Genomic DNA, 26840 nt, shown 5'->3' with positions numbered 1-26840 from the left:
ACGGGCAAATTGTAGTCGAGTTTTTTTTTTTATATTGTGTACTCAAATTGATTCAAGGAATCGTGGCAGCCCTAATTAAATGTTATGTTTTATTTTAAACAGTAGTTATATAGTATATTATATAACTTTAACTCCATGAAATTGACACATTCTTACAGATGCTTCTAAGATTATCACAACTCATTGTAATTTCTACAAATTGTTGAGCCATGGAGCCATGTACCATGGCAGGACTTTATATTAATGTAATGAGTACCATGTAAATACCATATGGTAATCCAATTACCATCTACCATCTGATCTGTCACTGCACCACAGCATATTTCTGAATGGGTCATTTGGTTACTCCCTGCTTACAAGTCTGACATCATCATTTGAATATTTTGGATTCACATGCAAATTCTGAGTTTTGACAAATGCTTTCCACTGGAAGAAGGTGTGTAGTAATGTTTTGTACAAAACATGGATGCTTAACAAAATGCAGAATACAACTAAACACCACATTTCACATGCACAGCACTTGTCAGTTTCTTACCATAAATCACACCTCCAAAATAGACACGAATAAAATGTGCGATACTAAACGCTGTGAAAAAAAAAAAAAAAAAACATTTTCTGGCATTCACCAGATAATCCCTGTCACAGGCAAACTCAATTATTCATTCTGCATCATAATAGCACTAAAGGCCTTTAGGTTACTTTTTCAATCATAAATTCTCTGAGTGACGCTCCAGTTTTGCATGTGTGTTTGCGTATGTACGCATGCGTGCAAAGTCTTTTTAACCTCTGACCTCGCTAGATTGGTGGTGTCTGGGAGGACTTAGGATTTATGGCCGTGCGCAGAGCCACACACACATAAACACACACTAAAGCACACACACACACATGCAGCATATGGCAGGGGCGCCGCGCCAGCCCGATCCTGAGGACCTAAAACGGGCAGCGCATTCCTTTGCTGTCTGTCCTCACATATACAGAAAAACTGTTGTTTTAGAAAATATACAAACAAAAATGATGTTTAAGGCCTCTGGCTAATTGTCAACCACATCTTGGGCCTTAAAAACAGCAAATGGCCCCATCTTTTGTGAGCTAATTCAAACATTTAGGCAAATTAATTGCAATGGTATTCATTACAGAGCACATAATTCCATATTACATGTTGTTTGAGACTTTCACTCTGTATTTACTCATATAATTGCTCTATAACATGGAGCCTATTATAATGTGTGACCAAACGTCCATGACAATTACTATTATTTGGGTTTGAAAAGCCAGAAAATTGCTTTTGTGACAACGGTGCCTGTGGGGACGCTGACTGGGTCACGAAATTTGCCGCGTCAATGGACAGACATTACAGTTGCAACCTTCTTCCCCTGCCTCCTGTACGTTATCATGTCTCCTACACACTTAAAGTACTCACATTTAATACAGCATAAAAATGTGAGAAATATCTCTTCTTATTAGGGATTCAGAAAAGCATACTTAAAGATAACATAAAACGGCATTCACAACTCATTTAAGTGCGGTAATGAGGGTATTTCAGGGTGAAGCAGAACATTCAGCTGGCGATAATGTAGGGCAGGATTACATCTCTCAGTATTTGATTGGATCACGCAAAGTGAAAACATGTTAGATTATGATATTAATATTATTTTGCACCTGGCCTTGGGTATGTTTCAAAGGTTGAAAAGGCCTAGAATTTAATGAAAGCGCACATTTCTCTTTGACACTGATTTGCAATATGACCATTGATGTTTATTAATAAAGTAAATTTTGTTTTGATTTCATTTTGTCTTTAAAGCATCTCTCTGCTGCTGTTTCTTAAATGTGGTTACTGTAGTTTGATCTAAAGCAAGTATGTAACTAAGACTGTAGTGAATGTACGAGTTATAGAATGGTTCATTGAAAACCATATTGATCTGAATATCAATGTGTCCCTCTCGATGTCTACGGTGGTAACAGCCCTGATTTTGCTTAAGGATCAGAGCACAACGGGAGAACCATGACAGTGACACGACAGAAAAAACACTGATCTGCTGCATTATAGCAGCACAAAGCACTGCAGTATCATGAATGGACATTGTTACAAAGACAGGGCTACTGCAGTAACTCAGGGAGAGGTTTTCTTTTATGATTGTTCAGCAACAAAGGAGGAAATAAATAAATGAAAAAAAAATGACATGTTGACTTAAAGCACAAGAATAAAACAGACGGGTAACCACCCCCTTTGACCAATGAATTTCCATGACTTTTCAATGACCTTTACAATATGGATTTATGCACTAACAACTTATTCAGACCACTTTGATCTTTCAAACATATTTATCTTAATTTTTTAAAAGCTTTACTCAATATCTAGCTGATCAGACCAGAACATTCTAACTATATAAATAAGAAAATAACTACAGAAATATTCACTGAAGAAATTACTATGGATTTAAGATTATATGTATATTTATATTTCAAAATTTAATTTTATTTAATAATATACAATATACAATTATTATTATTATTATATAAAATAAATTTAAAACAGTTTCTTCATGAAAACAGTAAATACCCTTTAAATCCTTTGAACTCTCTCTCTCTCGCTTTCTCTCTCTCTCTCTCTCTCTCGCTCTCTATACATATATATGATGATGATGATTATTATTATTATTAAAGCAATAAAAACTGTGATATTTTCCATTTCTTCATGAGAACAGTAAATACCTTTAAATAATACATATAATATAATATATTTTTTTACATTTACTTTATTTTATAATATACAATCATTGTGATCTATACAGTTTCTTCATGAGAACAATAATACCATTTAAATAATAAATAATATATTTGTAACATTTATTTTATTTTATAATATACAATTATTATTATGTAAAACAATAAAAATTTGTGATATTTTCTGCTTCTCCACGAGAACAGTAAATATCCTTTAAATAATATAATATACAATTATTACTATGTAAAACAATAAAAAATATATATATTTTCAGTTTCTCAATAAAAACAAGTAAATACTCTTTAAATAATAAATATGATATATATTTTTTAATCTACAATATACAATTATTATGTAAAACAATAAAAACTGTGATATTTTCAGTTTCTTCATAAGAACAGTAAATACACTTTACATAATACATATAATATATATTTATTTTAATTCATAATATACAATTATTATTTTGTAAAATAATACAAATTGTGATATTTCCAGTTCCTCCATCAGAACAGTAAATACCCTTTAAATAATAAACATAATATACAATGTATATATTTTTTACATTTATTTTATTTTATAATATACAGTTTTTTATGTAAACCAATATTTTTTTTTTTCAGTTTTTCCATGAGAACAGTAAATACCCTTTAAATAATAAATATAATTTATATATTTTTTAATTTATTTTCTTTTATAATATACAGTTATTATGTAAAACAATAATAACTGTGATATTTTCAGTTTCTCCATGAGAACAGTAAATACCGTTCAAAAAAGGGAAGTATATAAATAATTTTAAGTCATTTACTGGGATGTTGTGAACCTGCAAACACATACACTCTCTCAAGTGTTCAGAGTTTGATGCAAAATGGATGGTAAGCCACAGGAATCATTAATTGGAGGTTGATGGAGGGAGGAGGGGATTATACAGGCTTCAGATTATGTGTGTGTGAGTGATTGAAGACTCCCTCGGGTCAGCAACGTTGACCACTGTAATCGCTCTTCATTGTGTATCACAAAGACTGACAGGAAATAACAAACAGTAAATAATTGCAAACATCTGCACTCCCTCTCACAGCGCTGAATGCAGATGATACTATAATTCACCAAGATTGCTCAACAAACCAAATTCCAGTGTGTGTTAACATATCTGACTGCTGTGGTAACACACCTTGTAAAAAACAGCCACTTCAATCTGCGACAGACTGTATAATCAAAAAAACATGCCGGTATTTGTGTATGTACCTGCATGCCGTACCTGCTTCTTTTAATCTGTATTTAGAAAGCACAGATTGAAAAAGCAAACGGCAAACAAACAAAGACAAAAGCAGGATTAGACTTCCTCAAATCTTGAGTTCCCGGGAAAATAATAGTGATTTGTGCTCAAGCCCTGATTAAATTTATAGTGTGTGCGTGGCATGTGTGTTGGCATCCCGGCGTTATTTGTTTAAGAGGTTCTTCCTCTTTGATCTCTTCATCTGACACGCAGCAGCCGAGGACGAGGGTGATAAAACCGCCTGTGTCAATAAAGGTACGTTCACACAGACAAAAACAAGAAAGCAAACCGTAACACAAAACACAGAAAACACCCTGAGGGAACGATATTTTCGATACAGCGTCTTAGGCCCGAACGCGATGCAAACGAAATAGTGAACGAACCACCTTTGCTCTTTCGCACACTCGGATGTGGTGAGGGTGCAGAATTGCGGATATTGATTTTTTGGCTAGCAGAAATCCATAACCTCCTGTTCATAACAGATGCCCATTAGATCCTGCAGTTCAGAGAGAAACATCCCCATTGTGGCCACTAAAAAATAAAGCTAAAATGTTTTTGAACAGGGTGTGTGGGAAAGTCAAGTACCTGTCCTCAGGTGCGTCAAAGATACGCGAAACACGACTCCAGCGAGCCTACAGAGGTTTCAAATGCGCTCGCGCACACACACACGGTGCGAAATGAGCAAAGGAGGATCGTCTTTCATTATCGACGCTCCTCTGCGAGACACTCGATACCTTTTTAAAGGCAAAGGGAGGGCGTATGCCTACTACAAATGCTAAAAGCAAATCGAACCCCATGCGAAAAAAGTAATGCGCCTGCCTGAGGTGTTGTTTCCAATACTGGGTCAGAACTACATTACCCATAATGCATCAGGATGGCAGACTAGAGTGTAATGAGATTTGTACAGGCACTGACCCAGATAACCAAGCCCGCAGTGGAGGAGTGTGCATGTGTGTGTGTGTGTGTGTGTGTGTGTGAGGGTGTAAACGCACTGCGATTTGCCTTTGCAAGCACCAGAAAGCAAATGTCTGGAATAAAGTTACATGTGCTTTTGTTTTAGCGGACGTTCGAGCATCCGCTGCGAGCAGAAGAACAAACGCGTTTGGTGTCTGTTAGCATAAGTGTGTCAGCTTCTGTGTGTGAACGGTGACAGCTGGGGAGACAGTGGGATACAGTATTGCGGACAAGGGCGGACTTAGTACTTTGATATGTGTGCCTGGAGGTGCGTGTGTGTGTGGGGATTATCGCCGACCGAGCTGAAGAAAAAATAAGCAAGAGATATATTTCAAAATTCTCAAATTACATAACTATGCGCAGATGTAACACGCAGATAAAACTATCAAACATCCCTCGCGAACAAGCATACGCTTTTGATTTGCAGTGGACGTCAAAGATTCCTCCGGCTGTGCGGTCACGTTTGCGCCTGGCTAGTTTTCTGTTGACTCAGGAACAATAGTCCCTGCGCAACCGAGCTCAGCCAAATGGGACGAATTAGGCCAGGTTGCCTAGCGCCATGCTGGTCGCCCCTGACAACCCCAAGGCCTCCAGCTTGGGAAGGCTTTTCGCAAAGGGGCGGAATAGAGTTTCATTCGGCCGCATGCTCTCACAAAACACCTCCCCCCAGGCTCGCAAAACAATGTCGGCCGTGTCAAATCAATCGGCAACGCCCAAGGACATCAATATGGGGCCAATAAATCTCGCTTGAGGGAAGCCCACTCTCTCACCTCTCCGGCCATATGGGAAACATCGCAATAACGTGGCCGCGATGCTCGGCCGGCACAGACATGCGAGGTGAAACATTGCAGCACACGGGCGGCGCCGTATTAACCGTGGCATTCGCACAGGTGATAGAGTATCGTGAAAATAAAAGACGGAAAGGTGATAGCCGAATAAAAGCGGGGCTCGGAGAAGGGGCGACGGAGAATGTAACAAAAGACACAAAAGCTTGTCTCCTTTGAGTGTAAAAACCGCAAGAGCGTACACTAGTAAACGACGCTTCAAAGGAAAGGGTGAGACAATACAACACAAAGACGAGAATATCAGGATGAGACAGGCAGTGGGAGAGTGAGAGACAGAGAGAGAGAGAGAAACACAGCGATCAGACAGACAGAGATGATGTCAGCGTTGTAAGTTTTGAGATGGCCCCTCTGAGGAAAGACGGATCCAGGCCCAAGCTGTTCGTTTCTCAGACAGCGAAAGTGAATGGTGATTTATAATGCCAAAAACCACAACAGTAATGCTATCTAAGTCTTATTTTGAAAAATACTGTAAGGAACAGAAGAAAATTCGCAGCTCACAAATCAAATATGCCAGTTCACTTTGCAGCCATCTTGAAAACCCCAACAGGAAGATGTTTACAGTAATTACTATGATTGTAATGTGACATATTTAAAATCAAGTGTGAAAATGTAACTGGCTTTATCGAGTGTTCATCACAGAAAGATGAATGGGAAACATGTAAATGTAGGGAAAACGTAGAACATGTAATAAAGATAAATATAAAAATATAGGCTACAGAATACAATTTCAAGTAATAAACAAAACAGGAAGAAAATTGAATATAAGGGGATTGTTAAAACTTTGTGATAATCAGGTCCCTGTTGAAAAAAAAAAAAAAAAACAGCTAAAACCAGCCTAAGCTGGTTGGCTGGTTTAAGCTGGAGGTAGCTGGTTTCAGCTGGTCTAAAACCAGCCTGCTGACCAGCTATGGCCGGCTAAGACCAGCAGGGAGAACTAAATAATAAGGTGATTCTTCAATTTTCACAAAATACACAGTTAACAGTATTTTGTGTAATGAGTTGAAAGCAATGAGGCTACACACTTACAGTATGTGCATTCATAAAAATCATGGCATAGTTTGTTTGCATGAATTTGTGAAGTTGTGAAAACAATTTAAAAAATTCACTTAAAAAATATAAACATAGCTAAAATATGGCTTGCTGCGAAACAAGCAAGAATTATATAGTTAAAATGTATAAGATTAATAACAAGTTAAGATTTTTTGATGATAAATACAGACATGGTTACTGAGTATGTAAAACACATGCAATTTATTAGTCTAGGACCCTATGAAATATTTATATTTTTTCCCAAAGTTTATTTATTATTTCCAAATTCTGTTTTTGTCCATTTAAATTTTTCTGGATTCCACTTTTTCCAGCTAAATTAAAAAATATTCACCAAGACGCATGTATAATTAACTAAAATCACGTAACTTACACAATTTAACAACAATTTATTAAAAATGTAACAAAAATTATTTTTTAAGCCCTATAAAATGTTTGAATTTTTTCTCAAATTCAGTTTTATTTTCCCAAATTCTGTGTTTTCCAATCATTTTTGGATTCCATTTTAATTTTCATTATTTTAATCATCAAAAGCATTTCTAACTAACTGATTTTTGTAAAAAAAAAAAAATTCATTCATTCATTCCCAGAAGTGTTGTGTATTTAATTTTTTTTCTGGTAAATATTCTTTAAAAATGGTTTTAATAATAATTTTATTATTAGCAGTAGTACAATGTTGCATTAAGTAGCCCTAATATATTTCTGTCACAGTTTCTTCTAGTTAAACCTGACTTTTATTTTGACGGGTTGCTGTGAAGACCTGTATATGATGTAACGACAGTCTTTCTAAAGAAATGGTAAATGCTCATTAAGTGACTCTCAGAGCAGTTCTACAAATTCTATTTATGTCCTTATATACTGAGGTGCAGCGACAAACATGCTTTAGTCATTCACACAGAGACAGGTAAAACATTCACATTTAAAATCTTTTGCAACTTTACATTCATGGACACTAGTCCATATTGCATTTTGATTTAAGTGTAGTGACCATACAAAATTTGTCAAATTCCATGAAATTCCACATTATACAGTAAATTTTTATGACTGGATTCTGCGATTCCGTCCGCGTTTTCCGCATCGCGGAAATCATGGGGGTCCTATTAGCCTATTACAGAAATCCAACCTGTTTCTTACCTGTTACGTAAGACTGACAAATATGAAACAAGTTTAAATATGTCAGTATGTCAGTCTTAATTTAGGCCAAAATATGGCAACATGCGCCTTTTAATGCTGGATGTAACCAGACATAAAACAAAGAATATACTGAATAATTTCAGATTTATATGAAACACAACACACAATTAGTATGAACTATGACACTTTTCTGATGATTTTGTGCTTTTCAAAGATTGACATTACAAACTACCATTGACTTTCAGTTCTTTCAGTTATGTCACACCAGAGAAATGAAAACAACACAGGTTTGGACTGTCACCAGGCTAAGTAAATGATTTTTGGGTGAGCTACTGCTTTAAGCCAGAGAACAGAAGTCACATGAGCCGGTCCAATTATCACCTTCTGCACCCGCTAACTCCTGTGCCAGCTATGTCTTTTCTCATTAAACACCAGAGAAATCATTTTTAATCGCCACTCCTTCCTCTCCTGTTGTGCGTGTGTGCGTTTAAAGAAGCGGACCCATATCGGGCACAGCTGCGATCCATTGTCCTGTATTAAGGTCATGCTAGCTTTACCCCAATCCAAATATATCCCTCCATCTTACGGGAAAACGCAAGAATTCCACTTCACACTCTCTCCCCTCGCTTAGCTGCTGACACACCTAAATCGGTGCGCGAGCTGATAGCAGAAGCAGAGGTGTGAAAAGAAGGGGAATGAGAGGAGTGTAATAATGAGGGGAAGAGAGCTTTCGTATTGAAGCGGAGATGGACACATGCCAGTCCAGCTGTCCCCTCTTTGATGCAGCCTATCTGAACTCCTGTAAAAACACACACACACACACTTAGACGGAGGGGGAAAAAATGACGCATTTGTCTGAGACATACCGATCTAGGCTTATCCTGATTGTCGGGGGGCTTGAGGGTAGGGGGTACTTACAGCTGTCAACCGGTGGGCTCTGATGGCATTATACGTCCAGATACATACACATGCATATGTGCAAAACGGAAATCCAGCGTTGTTGTCAGATGCCATTAGGACGGGATTAACCCGTCGTTCACCATTATCGAATAAACGGCCTGAATAGCTCGCACGCTCATGCACAATTACGTCTACGGCTGTAACCCTTTATGGATGAAGATTAGAATAACACAAATACCAGCCAGATTAGAGGTGAGGGGGAGGAGGGTGTTTTGGACGGTTGGCGAGACGGAGACGGAGACGGGGTAACGTCTGCTGGGTTCGCTGGAATGTCTGTGTATTTGAAGAGTGCCGACTTGCATTCTTCACGTCTGCGGTAGCCGTACTCGCCACAAGTCAAGGCAACATAAACACTAATAAAACATTAAAAGAGCTGCTGCCAGGCATTTTAAACCATCCAACACATACACACACACACAACTGTACACTAAGAGTGTGTGTCCCATATCTTCCCTCTGCAGGATAGGAGAAGGAGAGATTTGGCAGAGCATGAAATAGACCACGGCCATAGGAGCGCATCTATACACACACACATACACTCACACAGACATAGGGAGAAAAGCATGGCTCCATTCAGTGGGCTGTTTTAGCACTGTGGTGTGTTGTTTATGAGCATTGTGAATCATTGGGATGGTATTGATGACATCATAATTGGCCTTTCCATGTAACTGCGACACACTAACAGGATTTAGGAATGATTCATAAATTCACAACCACCATCTAAAACGAACAAGAAAAACATTAAATCCAGTCATTTGTTTCTGCCTTTTCCCCCCTGTGAACTGTTTTCTTTCCTTTAACTAGAAATGTGAAACACAACCTATTAAAAAACACTAGTTGGTTAACTAGTTAAGTAATTGATCTCTGTGTATAAGATAGATAGATAGATAGATAGAATGTGTGCTGACACAAATTTTTTTTTATAAATATTATTTTTATTATTTTTATATAATTATAATTTAGAATTATAAAAAAAAAATCACAACCACATCTAGATGTATTTATCTAGATTATTATTTTATTTTCTTATCACTCAAATCATATTATTATTATTGTTATATGAACAAAATATATTGTATACATATTATTATTAGTATTATATGAGATAGATAGATAGATAGATAGATAGATAGACAGACGGAGATAAAGATATATACATAGAATGTGTGAGTAAAAAAATAAATATTTCATAAATTTAATAATATTACAGAAAAAAATATATATTTAAAAAATATTTTTATATAAATATGAATTAGAATGATTAAAAAATTCAACCACATCTAGATTTATTTATCTAAATTACAATTTTATTTTCTTATCACTCAAATTATTATTAAATTATATTATTATTATTACTATTATTATATGAACAAAATAGATTAATATTTTTTAAATTATTATTATTTGTTATATACATATGAATTAGTAATTATTCTTTTCATTTAATTTCATTTAAGTAACTAAATTCTTTTAAAACCATGAAAAAAAAAAAAAAAAAAAACTAGCTGGTTAACAAGTTAAGTAATTGATCTATTTTATTATTATTATTATTATTATTATTATTATTACTATTATTACTACTATTGTTCTGCACTGCATCAATATAGAGATATAAACATACAAAGTGTGTGTTAAGACATTAAATACAATTTTTTTTTAATATTTGTGGGTGTGTGTGTGTGTATATATATATATATATATATATATATATATATATATATATATAATTTGTTATACATATGAAAAACTAAATGAACTACTTCTCAACTAACTGACTTGACTGATCCCATGTTGTAAACCCTGCCTGTGCTCTCCATTCCATTCCAGCATTTGGATCAAACCTTCATATCTCTCAATCACGCTCTCCCCCAAAAGCCCCTGCCTCGGCCTGATGATTGAAACCAGACTTCAGTGTTGTTCAGCCACCCCCGCATTCTCCCAGCGCTCCAGCACGCAGTCACCCAGGCATGCACCCAACCGCAAACTCCAGGCACGTAGAGGTCAGCGGTGCTGACCAGTGTGTGTGTGTGGGAGAGATCGTGAGCAGTGGGCTTCTGAACCGCGGGCTCTGTTTAGCAGCGGTCAGCCTACGATGACACAGTGTGGCCCGAACACACCAAAACAGCCTTTTTACAGCCAGTACTGCATAAACACGCACTCGAACACGCTCGGAAACAGAGCGAGAGTCGCGATCCGATGGGGATCTCTTAGTCTCACCGCGTAACCACGCTACGATTAGCATACACGCCACATAATTACCCGTTTCCTGTGGTTAAACACCATTACTGCGCAAATTATGTCTAAAATGCCTTCTGTTCAACGATCAATAATCCTCTGAGTACGTAAACTCAAACCACACCCATGTTTCCTCTTTTTTCTCCTCCGTTTCTCTCTTTTGCGCTCTCCACCCCTCCCCTCCATCCAATATGGTCAGCACAGTGGGAAGGAATCCATCATTACTACGGAAACTAGGGCATCCCGTACGAACTTGCGTAGTGCGTTTGAAGCGTGTGTGAGTGAGTGCTTGTGTATGCGTGTGAGAAATAGAGTCATGCGCAAAATTAGAGACAACAGAGTTTTTGGGTCACCTGACCTCTGACAACAAAAAGCCTGAAAGAATGGAATCAGACAGTTGCCATGACACCAAAGCACCCAATAATAATCCCCCAACAGTCAAAAGGGGCTTACGTGTGCACGTGAGAGACTGATAGGGAAGGACGGAAAGACTTGGCGTTGTGTTTGCTTAGCGTTCCAACACCCTCAAGCAGGGTTCAACAATAAAGAGCCCAGTGGGAGAGAGTTTCAGGCCAGTTGACAGGACAGTCACTTGCTCTAATGGTCGGTCCACTGTTGCACTGTCACTACATATTATGTTCGTTATTCAGGTGTTGTTATGCCTTTTGTGTGTGTGTGTGTGAGATATACTGAACATGATTGTTGAATACTGCTGATTTTAAAACTTTTTTATTATTTCATTAAAAAAAATATTTTATATTAGCATCAATATAAATATATTATATAAAATGTACTTTATTTCTGAATAATTACTTTATATATATTGATTTTATTATATTGTATTTTTCATATCAATATTTTATTTTATTTTTATTTAATTATAATCATCGTGATAGTCTTACGCAAGTTAAAATAGGTTAAAAATGATAAACTTTATGGATTTGTTTGCAATTTTTTAACAATATATAACTATATTACTATATTATGTTACTATATTATGTTACATTTAACATAAATATATTAAAATACTACATATTTTTATTTTACATTTATATTTCATACTCATATATTATAGTATATTTATTTTTAATTCTAAAAATGATATTTAATATAAATATATTAAAGTTTTTTATATGGGTATTTTATATTTAAATGTATATATATTTTACATTTATAAAACTCACATATTATGGTATATTTATATTTCATTCTAATATATTACATTTATGTAATATAAATATAATAAAATATTTTATATAGACATTTTATATGTAAATTTATATTCTTAATTGTAATAAATTGTATATTTTACATTCATATTTTTCCTTGGTTTTATTAAAATTTTCAAATATTTAAAATTAAACAATTTATTTACTACATTCGTTGCTCATAATTTCTAGTATATAATATTTTTATGTTATATTAATTTCTAATTTAAACATTTATTTTCATTTACTATTTTTGGGTAAATTTACAGTAAATGCATATTTAATTCCTATTTTTTTAATTTTTGAATATACATATATTTAAATATTTTATATTTACATTTTATATTTAAATGTATTTTATAGTATATTTACATTTAATTATAATAAACTTTATATTTTACATTCATATTTTCTAGCACATTTAAATATGCAGGTAGGTAATGCTACAGCTTGACTTTTTTTTTTTTTCTCTCCATGTTTTTAAAATGATTTTATTAAAAATTTTGGTAATCCTTTTACAACAAGGTTCCATTAGTTATTGTTAGTTAATGTATTAACTAACATGAATGAACGATGAACAATACATTTATTACAGTATTTATTCATCTCTGTTGATGTAAGTTAATGAAAGACAGTCGTTTCTTTATTCATGTTAAATCACAATGCATTAACTAATGTTAACAAGCACAACTTTTGATTTTAATAATGCATTAATAAATGCTGAAATTATCATTAACTATTGTTAATGATTGTTCATTCTTAGTTCATGTTAACTAAAGTAGTTAACTAATGTTAGCTAAACTCATTACCAAATTTTTAAATATTAAAAATTAAACAATTTACTTACTACTTTTTTTGTTGCTCATAATCTATATTATATACTTTATTTATATTATATTAATTTTTACTTATTTATTTTATTTGACACTTTTACACTCTGCTGTTTTTAGAAAAGCTAAAAACAGAAATCTTATTTGTTGTGGGCCCAGTGAAAATGTTGGCAGGGCGAGTGCAAATCTGATCTACTGGCCAGACTGGGCCATGAGAGAGAAAAAAACAAAAAAAAAATCCTTATTGATGATCCCTGCTTAAGCTTTGCCAAAACTACAATCCAGCTCCATGAGCAGCCAATGATAACCATCGAACACAGCTTGAGTCGTGTCTGATGTCATTCTTTACTCTTTGAAAATACAGCTTATGTGTTAGAGCAAAGCACTACTAAAAATATCTGTGGAAAGGGCTGATGTCACACTGGACGGCTTCCACGCCTCCCCCCGCGCCACCAAACCTTGAGACCAGCTGACTAAAGAAACATTGCGGTGCTGAAACTGAGATTTTTACTGCGATTTAACGCAACATTAACAGGTGCACGTACACACAGACGCTAATGAGAGAGCGCCGGAATTCACAGTAATCTTGCTATGTCTGTTACAGACCACCCGAATTTATATTAAACTATAACATCCAAATGTCCATTTTTTGTCTTTCCCAGGTTCACTACCAAAGATTAATCTTTTATTTCATCCCTCTTTCTTTTGTTTCTCACATGCATCAGCTCTCTTTCATATGCATGCTGTGATCAATACTCTTAGGGTCTTTGTTTTGCCAGATCGATTTAGGGTAATGAAGTCCATGTGGCCAAATCCTACAGGGAGAGAGAGAGTGGTTGTCAAGCCTAGAGGCTTGACCATATACAGATCAGAGCTGAGGCTTTAGAGAGGTCACGTTTTACTCTCATCCATTCTACTTTACCTCTTTAACACAGACTACCTCTCCACACAACCACTAATTAAGCACGTCCCGTCCTTTTGTTGCATTTAAAGAATTGTGCAGGTTTGTGCATTTTTTCACTCTTAAAGAGACAGCTCACCCAAAAATGAAAACTAAATCAGTATTACTTTATGACAGCATTGTCTTTTTGACAACATATTCTTTTGTGTTCACAGGAAAATGAAAGTCAAACTAACTCAGAAAGACATGAGGGTAGTGAATGATGACAGAATTTTCATTTTTGGGTGAACTGTCCCTTTAAATGAAGATCAAAAGCACAGTCGTTGGTTCTCAAAACTGTGACAGTGAAGGCCAAACTCGGTGACTCACGCTGTCACTCAAGTAAACAGGCCAATTTGGAATGAACTGAACTCAAATTCAGAGATTTTGTTTGTTCAGAACTGCTCAAAATGTTCAAAATTAATTCACCCCAAAATTAAACCTCTGTTCTTGTTTACTCACTCTAATGATGTTCCAAACCTGAAGATATTTTGCAAATTTCCTACTGTAAATATACCAAAACTTATTTTTTGAATAGTAATATGCATTGCTAAGAGCTTCATTTGGACAATTTTAAAGGCAATTTTCTCAGTATTTTGATTTTTGCACCCTCAGATTTTAGATTTTTAAACCATTGTAACTCTGCCAAATATTATTCTATCCTAACAAACCATACATCAATAAAAAGCTTATTTATCCAGCGTTATATCGCTTTAAATGAAGATCGAACTCTGTTTAAACTGAGACTCAAATTGCAATGTTCAAAATTAATTTACCCCCAAAATAATGGACAATTAACAATAACACTATACCATTCAAAAGCTTGAAGTCAAATTTATTTACTTTTTATTTTTTGGGAAAGAAAGTATGGAAGTTAATAGTTTTATTTAGCAAGAATGCTTTCAATTGATCAAAAGTGATGATAAAGACATTTATAATGTTACAAAAGATTAATATTTCAGATAAATGCTGTTCTTCTGAACTTTCTATTCATCCAAAATAAACTTGAAAAAATTCTACTCAACTGTTTTCAACATAATAACAATGTTTTTGAGCAGCAAATCAGAATATTAGAATGATTTCTGAAGGATCATGCGACTGGAGTAATGATGCTAAAATTCAGTTTTAAACTCACAAGAATAAATTAAATTTTACAATATATTAAAAAATATTTCAAAATTTTACTGTTTTTGCTGTACTTTGGATCAAATAAATGCAGGCTTGGTGAGCAGAAGAGACTTCTTTAAAAAAAACATTAAAATTCTCCTGTTCAAAAACTTTTGACTGGTAGTGTGTGTATGTATGTATATATGTATGTGTATATATATATATATATATATATATATATATGTGTGTGTGTGTGTGTGTGTTTTATTTTTGAAAATGAAAGTCACACAAGTGAGGTTGAGTAAATGATTTCATTTTTCATTTTTGGGTGAACTATGGATTTAAATGAAGATTGAAAGCATAGTCCTTGGCGGTGTGATCTTTAAAAACTATGACAGCAAAGGCCAAATTGGGTGACTCGTGCTGTCACTCAAGTAAACGGTGAATTAGGACTGAACTGAACTCTGTGACTCAAATTTTGATGGTACACTAAGTAGAGAACAATCCACTCCTGCAAAGCTCCTTCTCACCCAGGGTTTTTATGTTTCTTTTTTGGTTAATTAAAAATGTCAGCTCATTATCACATGTATACGCACACAACAAAGAATTTCAGTGCCTGAACAAATAAGACAATAGCACGCTTGGTAATCTTTAGACAGCTCATTAGGTACTTCATATTAAATTTAAAAACACTGAAGGGACAAAGCACCAAGAGTGCCCACCCCCCCAAATCTACCTCTCTCAGTGTGTTTTTTTTTCACTCGCTCCCCTTGCTCTCTGTATTCCCGTAACCCTTGTTTAATTCCACCTCAGTCAGCCCATTGAGGGGCAGTGAACCGAATGCTGATGACCTCACAGCCGGGATCTGATTGGTCAATGTCAGTGACCAACAGCCCCCACATGGGCCAGACAAAAAAGCCACTCTGTCTCTGTCACTCTCTCCCCCCCCCTTCTCTGTGTTGACTCATTATTGTTTTTCAGCTCTTTTACGTGTTCACAAAAACAGGCAGAGCTGAAAGTTGGGTTTCGTTCGCTCTGATCGGAAGTGATCAAAAACAAACACCGCCTTCCGGCGCGGTGCGTTGCGTGCGATACGGTAATCACCTCTCACCTACTGCATCTTCCTCTGATCATTTGCTCTCTCCTGTTTTAAAACAGATCAAACGAGGTAAAAAAACAGGTTCCTGTGAACACAAGGAGGACACGGAGAGAGAGAAATTCGTGGAGTGCACATTCTCAGTGGTTAAAAGAGGCTTGAGTAAGGTATTTCATGGGAAAAAAGTTACAAAATGACTCGTCTAGTAAAACAAGTTTGTCTTAAAACTTCAAAGCAGTATCTCTGTTCAGAAGAGATGGGAGAATTATATAAGGAAAAGAAAAACAGATGAAAGCTGGAGAGGAGGCTTAGGAGACCCAAAAGAAAAAAAAAATGGTTTACTGGCATGTAGGGCTGTGCATACCATGAATATTCATGATATGTTTCAGATGGTTTTGCTGGCAAACCTAAGCAACTTGGATAACACAAAGATTTTAACACGAGCTTTATTTGGCCATTAGGTTTCCGAAAAAAGGATGTCAGACTAAAATAGACTAATTTTTTACCTTAAATGTCTCAGATTTACACTTTAAAGTAACAAAACTGACTTGGTGACTTGGTATTTTTGATTAATTTCCACAAATGATTTTTAACTATCCCTCTGTCTAAACTGTCCAATTAATTCATTACTGATTCTCATTTGTTTGTGACATCCTGTACTGTATGTATTCAAAAATTAAATAAAAATAAATAGAAAAAAAAAAAAAAAAAAAAATCAAGGACACAAGTTCAATCTATCAAAAAAATCCATCCTAAAAATAAAACAATGTTTTGTTTCCACAAAAAAACAGTGCAGCTGTTTTTAAAATTACTTAAAAAAAAAAAAAAAAAAAAAAATACATTTTTTGACCAAAGAAACCAAATAAGCATATTAAAATGATTTCCAAAGGATCATCAAGTATCAGACCTAGTATTTTTAACTTTAAAGTAACAAAATTGACTTGGTGAGTTGGTATTTTTAATTAATTTCCCACAAATTATTCTCTTGTCTAAACTGTCCAATTAATTCATTACTCATTTGTTTGTGATATAATTTACTGTATATGCACAAAGTAAATAAATAAATAAATGAATAAATAAAAATCACAATCAAGGACACAAGTTCAATTTATCAAAAAATCCTGAAAAAAACACAGTTCCCACAAAAAATGTTAGGCCATGCAACAGTTTTCAAAATTATGTAAAAAAAATAATAACAAAACTCATTTCTTGACCAAAGAAAACAAAAGAGCATCTCAGAATGATTTCTAAAGGATCATGTGCTGAAATTCAGCTTTGCAGACAAAGCATTAAATTACATTTAAAAATATATTACAATAGAAAACAGCTATTTAAAAGTGTAATAATATTCATATTACAATTTTCTGATCAAAATAAATGCAACTTTTGAACAGCGCTGTATTCAAAAAATAAAAACATTATATAATTATAAATGTATTTATATGTAAATATTGCTGTTTATTTGCATGCATATTAATGCACATAAATGAGAATGTCTATTAAAAATAAGAAAAGAGATGGAAAAATCATGCTTTGATTTTTTTTTTACACATTTCATCACACATTTTACCTCTACTTAGCACAATGGCTGGTGTCAGCTGACGCACAAGTATTCAAAATACAATAAATAGTCAAAAGACAAAAAAAAAGCCATGTTTTTACTTTGCATCTACATCTTCCAGACCCACAGGAAACAAATTAAAATCCTTTAGCGCAGCAAAGACTGCATAAGCACATTCTTTGGGTAGGAATCACCAAGTGGGCTCAGTGAGACAGCACTAACTGTACATTCCTCTGTCCCACTTAAAAAGAAAAGGAGGGACCGAGGGGGAGAGAGAGTGAAAGAGAGGCTGCAGGGGAGAAGAGAAAGTCTTCATCCCTAAGTCATTTGCCTAAAAAGGATGTGATGAATGAATGTCAGCGGCACAAAACATCCACCTCATGTTTAACAAGAGACTCCCCCGTTCCTCAATCAGGAGGGGGGAGATGGAGAAAGAGTGATGGGGGAGGGAGGAGAATGATGGGAAGCGAATTTTTGCGTCCTTTGGCAAAAGCCACCGTGCGTAACAGAGTTCACATTGACTTGCTAACCGTACAGGCTGAAATGGAAATGAAACGAGAGCTGCTTTTGTATTCGTGTGGCCAGTGCGATACAGCTCACCTTTCCAGAGAACAGGACATAGGAAGTGAATCAGTGAGTCAACTATGAGATCCAATGACCGGTCTTTGTGAGCCCGACACAACTCGGCCATCAGCAGTTCCTGACTCACACGCACACACACTCACTCACTTGGGAAATTCCTATCAGGGTGTGATATGTCGACTCTCAGTGTGAAATTTAAAGCAAGTGTTAGCACTTTTATTGTAATTGTCACAGGTGTGTGTGTGTTTGTGAGTGAGTGTGTGTCCCATAGTTCGCAAATAGACCTCAAGAGGCACAAAGCTACAGCTTGCGACCGTCTGTTCATATTCCACGACTCTCTCTTCCACAGTAACCCATGAATAAGTCAACGATATGGAAATGTAAAAATATGTCGCTTGTTAGAAGTCGCGTAACACTTTTAGACAAGAGAAAGAACAACTCCGAGGCTCTTTGGGACAAAAATATTTTGCTTAGTGACGCACAACCAAAAAAATACTCAGCCGAAACAGCAAAAAAAGCAGTTTTGGTTTCAGACTGAGTAGTTTTTGAGGGCAGAAATCAATGACTCTGATGGCACATTTTGACTCTTTCAGAATCTACTTCATTACCTTCAACAGGCAAACGTGTCAGCAGTGTGGACGCATTTCACCATGAATCATAAAAAATGATTTTTGGAAGTTTATTGGAGTATAAGTATGGAGTATACTGGAGTTTTTCCATTTTAATTTTCCTGGATTTAGCTTTTTCCATTTTAATTTCTCTTTATTCCTTTTCAGTGGTTATATTAAATATTGTTAATCAAAAAGCATGTCTTATTAATTAAAATCATGAAATAGATACAATTTCACATTAGTTTATTAATAATTTAACAAAATTGCATGTGTAGGGCCCCATGAAAAGTTTAATTTTTTTCCCACCATGTTTTATTGCTACCAAATTCTTTGTTTTAGCAAATCTAATTATTTGAATGCATAAAATCAATTTAATTTATTACAATTTATTTTTAAAATAGCCTTTTGAAACATTTTTTCCCGTCAGAAATTCTTACAATTTTCTGGTTAATCAAATGAAAGCATAAAACATTTGTATAATTTTTGTTTTAATTACTGGAAATTAAACAAACTTTATTCATTCATTCAGAGAGACATGCAGAAATGCAGGATTCATATTAAAATAGTAATTTTGCGGCTTAATATTCACAGATACTAGTCCATATCATGATTTCATTTAAGTGTAATGACCTACTTTTAATTAATTAATTCAGAGTTAGACATATTCCACGTTATACACTAAATTCTGTTTTTATGACTGGATTCCGCAATTCCGTCCATGTTTTCTGTATTTCTTCAATGTTTCATTTAATGTGTTATTTCCGTAACACTTTACTAAATGTTCATTAGTTAGCTACATTAGTTAACATGAACTACGAATGACCAATATTTCTACAGAATTTATTAATGCTACTAATGCTGTAGTGGTTAATGTTAATTTCAGCACTTTCTAATGCATTACTAAAATCACCATTGGGTTTACATTAGTTAATGCACTGTGAACTAACATGAACAAACAATGAATGACTGTATTTTAATTAACTAACATTTACAAAGATTAATAAATACTGTAATAAATGTTTTGTTTGTTGTTCACTCATGTCGGTTAATACATTAACTAATGCTAACAAATGTGACCCTGGACCACAAAACCAGTCATAAAGGTCTTTTTTTTTTTATTGAGATTCATACATCATCTAAAAGCTGAATAAATAAGCTTCGATAACCATTAACGTGTGGTTTGTTATGCTAGGACAATATTTAGCCAAGACTATTTGAAAATCTGGAATCTGAGGGTGCAAAAAAATCTAAATATTGAGAAAATCGCCTTTAAAGTTGTCCAAATGTTCTTAGCAATGCATATTACTAATCAAAAATTACGTTCTGATATACTGACAGTAGGAAATTTACAAAATATCTTTATGCAACATGATCTTTACATAATATCCTAATGATTTTTGGCATAAAAGAAAATTAGATAATTTTGACCCATACAATGTATTGTTGGCTATTGCTACAAACATACCCATGCTACTTATAGCTGATCTTGTTGTCCAGGACCACAAATGACACCTTATTACAAAGTGTTGCCTTATTTCTTTGTAATTATTTGTGAAATTAACTAGAAATTTCTGAGTAAAAATTGTTTCACCATTGTTTCATATCAGGAGATAGCATGCGCCAAAGAACTGACTGGTTTAATTCATTACCAGAGAACACGACACCGTAAACAGCAGGCACAGTTTAATTACCCAAATTTAATTTAGCTAAATAAACATTTCGATGTCCTGGTAAAAATTTCATTTTGGTGCATCACTAATTTTGCTATAACATATTTCGACTCAATCACATGCCACTGGTGTAACTGGTGGTTTAGTTTCGTTTATCTACTGGAAATGCAAAACACAGTTGTGTTTTTTTACGGCGTCGTAATTAGACGTGATGCACGGATGTTATAAGGCCTCCAAAGTTTACAACCGCAGCACAAATGTGGCCCCTGCCGGATTGACTGAATGTATTGAGATGGCTGACTGGGATCTGTGCCATCGACTGACTGTATGGATACGAGCTGGTCTAATCAATGCTATTGATCACAACAGGGGGGTTTCAAGCACGGTGGTGGAGGGCGATTCAGCCCCCCAAATATTTCACACTGTGACCCTTCAAAACACATTCCACCAAAACACTGAGCCGTTCTCCCCCTCCTGCTTTTTTCTTTCTCATATCCCCCTTTATAAACACCCCCTGCTAAAGCAACCCTAACACTTAACCCCCCTCCCCCATCTCGTTCTTTCACATACACACATAAAGCCCACCCTTCCCCCATAGTCCCTTCTCTCTCTCTTTCTCTTCCCAACAGAATCAGGGTGGAAACCGAAGCCTGGTGAGGGAGCGTTTGGAGTCCGATTGGCATTTATTAGGAGAATAAACATCTCTGTTTACCTTTAAGCAGAACTTGTCCCTCGGTGATGACGTCGGCCGTCATGACGTTGTACTCATTCTCGGTGAAACCCGGCTGGCACGGCATCGCCCCCGTGCCCTGGACCGCCACCTGCCAAAAACACAAAAGCACCAGACAAATTAATCCCCCGATTAATGGTGATTAATAAACAGCACGAGCCAACCTACACCACGGTGAGAGCCGAATATCCAGAATCCCGAGAGGAATCGATGGACATAACGATCACGCTCTTTCACCATAAACAGAGGAAATGAGGCAGAACTCCTCTCAAGAAAAGCACCGTGATGAGACTTTCCAGAGCCGCCGAGTCCATTGATCACTCTCCAAATGAACTCTTTGAATTAGCAATGCTATTGTATTTTTCACCGATTACTCGCTAATTTGCAGCAGATCGGCAAAATTAAATAAGGTTCATTGCATGACGATTTACTGCGTTGCTCCATTTCTCTTCATTCGAGGATGGTGAGGGCTTTCTATCTCACCTCCTCCCCCTCCGGGCATCTGTTATTTTGAGGTGGGTGTAATTAGACTGATGAGGTCAGGAGGGCGAGACGTTAGAAAAGCAGAGCTGACCAGGCTACGCATACTCTACCTTGAATGGCATGGTCTGCTGGAGCACTTATCACATAAAAACACAAACACACACTCACACAGCTGGCGAAAGCAAGTCACAAACCCTCCTTTATGGCTTACACCTAGCGGTTGACGCTCAGGACAAAGCCTTATTCATTCTTGACTTGTTTATTAGGAAAATAAACCACCAGCTTTGAGCCATTCCGTCTTGATAGCATCTGATATGACACAACTCAGGATCACAGTGTAGGCAAATAGGTGAATTTGGTTTTTAAAAGAGGCTTGAGAAGATCAAAGGTGACGTCCACTGTGAAACAGCCTCTTTGTGTTGGAATAAGATCAGAGGCTTGAAGAAGACGGCTGGCTGTGTTTGTTAACGGCCCCATAGTCAATTTATCAAACATGTTAATTACTTGTTATCTCGGTGGATGCTGACTTAATGTCCTACGCACAACGACCCATCAAGCATTTGCTGTCGTGCTAACAAAGATCATCATCAACCGTGAGCTGATCAGATTTTCGATGTCGTCATCTCCAGCTGCCCCGCTGATGATGTATCTGCAGAACGCCTATATGAAGCTGGCACTACAGGGGTGTGTTTGAAAATCTGACTTTAAACTGTCCTGTCAGCAATTGCTTAGCAATATGCTGCCTCGGCACATCCACACAGAGCGAACGATTCTAGATGGAGCCGCACCAGCGGCCCTGCTGACATGAAGAATCAGAGGCAGCAGACGCTATAAAGCCAATGGTGATCATATAAAGACAGCCACTATGGCTTCTGACAATCATAATGAGATTTGTGTTTATAAGTTAAAATTAAAATCTAATTTACATCATCACTAATTACGTCATCACTTACAGTGCTCTAAACATTCCATTAATCATGCTGCTATTAATAAATCTAAGTAATAAGTAATAAAAAGCCATTTAGAACGTAAATATGGTTTGTATTCACATTAAACAATGCAAAAATCATTCGTGTTTTTTGGATGAAAACGTTTTTGCTATAACAAGTCTATTTTCAGCACGTTTGTGAATCGGACGGTTCTCGGTTCAATAAATCACTGAGCAGTTGGCTCGAAAACAACTCAGCCCAGTTCGCTCACAGAACCAGTTCAAAAGATTCACTGGAAAGATTCGACTCCATAGAACGATTCGTTCAACCATCGGACATCGCTAGGGGTTCTTAAACATGTGGAACCGTTATATCACACACAAACAGTAGTAAAACGCGACATTAATGCTACACTTTAAAACATGCCGCAATAAGACATTTACGAGGTCAGGACTGCAACTTCTGCGGCTGCAGACCACAAATACAATACAAACATTGAACCCCGGGCCAAATGGCCGATGGCCAAATGGTAACTTTATTGCCATGCAGATTTCACACGTTTGGTTTCCTCACAACATTAACAATTTGCTCGCAATTTCTCATCTGTGGCTAATGAAAACAAAGCATGACTGCTCCCTATGTTCAAAATGTTAATTTCAGCAATTCGGAGATCAGCAGACCCAAAACCTGACAGCACGATCCATTTCTCCGATCGCTGATTCGGGTCAGAGTGATTTGTCATATTTGGGTTACGCGCAGAGCCGTTGTTCGCCGTGAGATTTCGCATTTGCACATCTAAAAGAGACAGAGTCAGCGGAAGAGGACATCACTCGCCTCGCGGCCACCTCAATGAGCTGTTCATTAACTGATTATTGTTACATTTGTTTCATCAGTCGGAAAGGGACCATTGTGACCTAATCACCTCCCCGAGGGCAACTTTTCCATCTCGTGCCAAAAGAAGCGAGAGCGCGTTTGAAAACCCGCATTCATCTGCGACTGGCTCCGGTTCAGCACGGGACGGTTTAAACGGGGCTGCTAGTACAACCTAACGGCTACACAACATAAAGCCATCGCACACGGAGTCGAAATCTCTTGTGAATAATTCGGAAGCAATGATAACACAATAAAGACTCTGTAGAATTGCATAGGAAGCAAATTAGATGCGACATGAAGTCTTTAACCCTTCGAGACAAACCGAAGAACCCATAGTACTGAATTTGATCCAGGGACTCTCGCTCTATTTAAATATTCTGCCACTAAGCAAAATCGTTTATTTGTATTTTGACTGGTAAACGCGTACACATAATCCCTCCACAGTTTACAAACACCACAGAGCGCAAATAATAGCAAATACGCCAAACATAAAGCAGCATCGCTACAACGCACAGCTCGTGCCCGAGCGCACATCGCTTTTCGGACCCTCAATTTTACCTGCAGAGCGGCGAGAAGCCCCAGCATCACGCCTCCCGAACGGTACATCGTTTAAATTCCGTCCTTTGTGAAGTAACCGATAGAGCTGGCCGTTTTCCGCTGCGTTATAATGTTCCGTAGGGTAGCGGCGGCATGTAGCGACAGAATCGTTCCTCCGTCTCTCTCTGGCACTGATCCGTGCTGCTCTCGGTCTGGTACTGAAGCTCCGCTCGTTCGTGCAGTTCAACGGCAGAGCGGCGCTCTCAGCGACGCCCTCTATCCGCGCTTAGTGGTACTGCGCCGGAGAGGGGGCTCCTTTCCTTATGTCACCCCCTTCAGCCTCCGGAAGTCACAGCGAAGAAGACAAGACCCCGCCTTCTTCACTACAACAAAAGGAAGATCTTCTTTCTTTAACCCCACCCAACCCCTTAATGCCCGCTAATCGGCAAGAGGGACTGAGAATTCCTGGATTTAAAGTGCATGTGTCTCATGCTGGTGGGCTATTTTGAAAATCTAATGTTGTGGTAGTCATTCTGAAAGCATTGTTAACGACCTCATGTGGGGGATAATAATGCACAGTCAGCGGTCGTTACTGCAAAATAAACCCGAAAGGGTAATCAAGACCCTCTGGAAGTTCATCTACTACAGAATAAATAAATATATGCACCTGGAATTGGAGTTCAGATTGTTTTATTATGTGAGGAGACACTGACGAGAAGTTTATGTTGTTGTAATGACTGTACTTATTACAGGTATATTTTAGAATGCATGGAGATGAAATGGAATTTGTAGAAACATATACACTCTTAAAAATAAAGGCTTCAAAAATGTTTTTTTTTTTTTTTTTTTTTTTTTTTTTGGCACCAATGTATGGAAGCCTGTGTCTGCCACTGATTAAAAGGTAATTGTGACTTTTCATATCACAAGTATTTTTACCCTCGCAACTGAGAGTTTACTTCTTGCAATTCCGACTTTTTTCTTTAGAATTGCATGATACAAACTGTCTGACTGTCAAATTCTGAGGAAAACTTTTTTTCTGAAAACTGCAAGTTTGTATCTCAGAATTCTGACTTTTTTTCTTGTAATTATGAGTTTTGTCTCGCAAATCTGAGGTTTTTTTTTTTTTTTTTTGCACAATTGTGAGTATATATCTCAAGTCTTTTTTTGCAATTGTGAGTATGCAATTCTGCAAAAAAAAAAAAGTCACAATTGTGAAATAAAAAGTCGCAATTGCCTTTTTTTTTACATTTCAGTGGTGAAAACGGGCTTCAATAGCAGTGCCTTACACTCTTAAAATTGAAGGTTTCAAAACAAGGTTTTCACAGTGATTCTATAGAAGGACCTTTTTTGGTTCCACAAAGAGCCTTTCAGTGAACAGTGTGAAGAACATTTGAATGATAAAGAACCTGTTTCTACCATAAAGAACCTTATGTGTAATGGAAAGTTTCCCCTGGATGTCATGGAACCATCAGTGCCAATAAACAAATTTTATTTCTAGGTTTCTCAAAGAACCTTTTAGTAAAAGATTTTTCCCCTTTATTATAAATAATAAAATAGTTATATAATAATATAATATATAATAATATAAATAATATAATTATATAATAATATAAATAATAATATAATCTATATGATCGAATGTGAATATATAATCTGATAATATTATAATATTTTATTAATCTAAATAACCTTTTTTCTACGGAAGCCTGTTTCCGCCACTGAATAACAAATATAAAAAATGTTATTGCAACTTTTTATCTCACAATTCTGACTGTTGTCCTTCAGAATTGCATGATACAAACTCACAATTCTGACTTTTTTTTTTTTTTTTCAAAATTGTGAGATATAAACTAGCATTTGTAAGTTATAAAGTCAGAATTGCGTAACAAACTCACAACTGTGAGAAATAAATTTAGAATTGCGAGAAATAAAAACTTTATTCTGACTTTTTCTGCAATTGCAGTTTTGTATATCACATTTCTGACTTTTTTTCTCAGAATTGCATGATATAAACTTGCAGTTCTGACTTTTTCCCTCAAAATTGAGACATAAACTCGCAATTGTGAGTTATAATGTCAGAATTGTGTGATATAAACTCACAATTGCAAGAAATAAAGTCAGAATTGCGATATAAAACTAACAATTGCAAATTATAATGTAAGAATTGTTTAATATAAACTCACAATTGTGAGAAAGGCGAGATATAAACTTTCTCGCAAATGCGACTGTATCTCACAAATGTATTATTATTATTATTATTATTATTATTAATTATTATGATTAATTATTATTATTATTATTATTATTATTATTATTATTATTATTATTATTATTTTCAGCAATGCAATAGAAAAACAATTCTCAGAGGAACCTAAAAGAATTTTTTTTTTCCCCTTAATGTGAAGAACATTTTAATCATTTAAAAAGCTTGTTTTCCACCATGATGGAAAGGTTCTATGAATGTTAAAGTTTCTTTATTGAATCCTTTATTTTTAAGAGCATAC

At 35.8% G+C, this 26840-nt stretch overlaps 1 protein-coding gene across 1 annotated transcript in view; it reads right to left on the bottom strand.

The window, feature by feature from the left end:
• cdh2 (cadherin 2, type 1, N-cadherin (neuronal)) overlaps positions 1-24594 on the bottom strand; it is a 57962-nt gene extending 33368 nt beyond the window's left edge. Inside the window, exons 1-2 of the mRNA XM_051138210.1 lie at positions 24358-24594; positions 21497-21605 (exon numbers count right to left, since the gene is read on the bottom strand). Of these exons, the coding sequence (XP_050994167.1) occupies positions 21497-21605; positions 24358-24405 (157 nt within the window). The 5' untranslated portion in view covers positions 24406-24594. The remainder of the gene's footprint in view (positions 1-21496; positions 21606-24357) is intronic.
• Between the last annotated feature and the right edge of the window lie 2246 nt (positions 24595-26840).

Source organism: Labeo rohita, chromosome 20 (assembly GCF_022985175.1).
Source record: "Labeo rohita strain BAU-BD-2019 chromosome 20, IGBB_LRoh.1.0, whole genome shotgun sequence".
Taxonomy (NCBI): domain Eukaryota; kingdom Metazoa; phylum Chordata; class Actinopteri; order Cypriniformes; family Cyprinidae; genus Labeo; species Labeo rohita.
The sequence above is the reverse complement of the archived record's forward strand: the minus strand, read 5'-3'. Positions and strand labels throughout refer to the sequence as shown.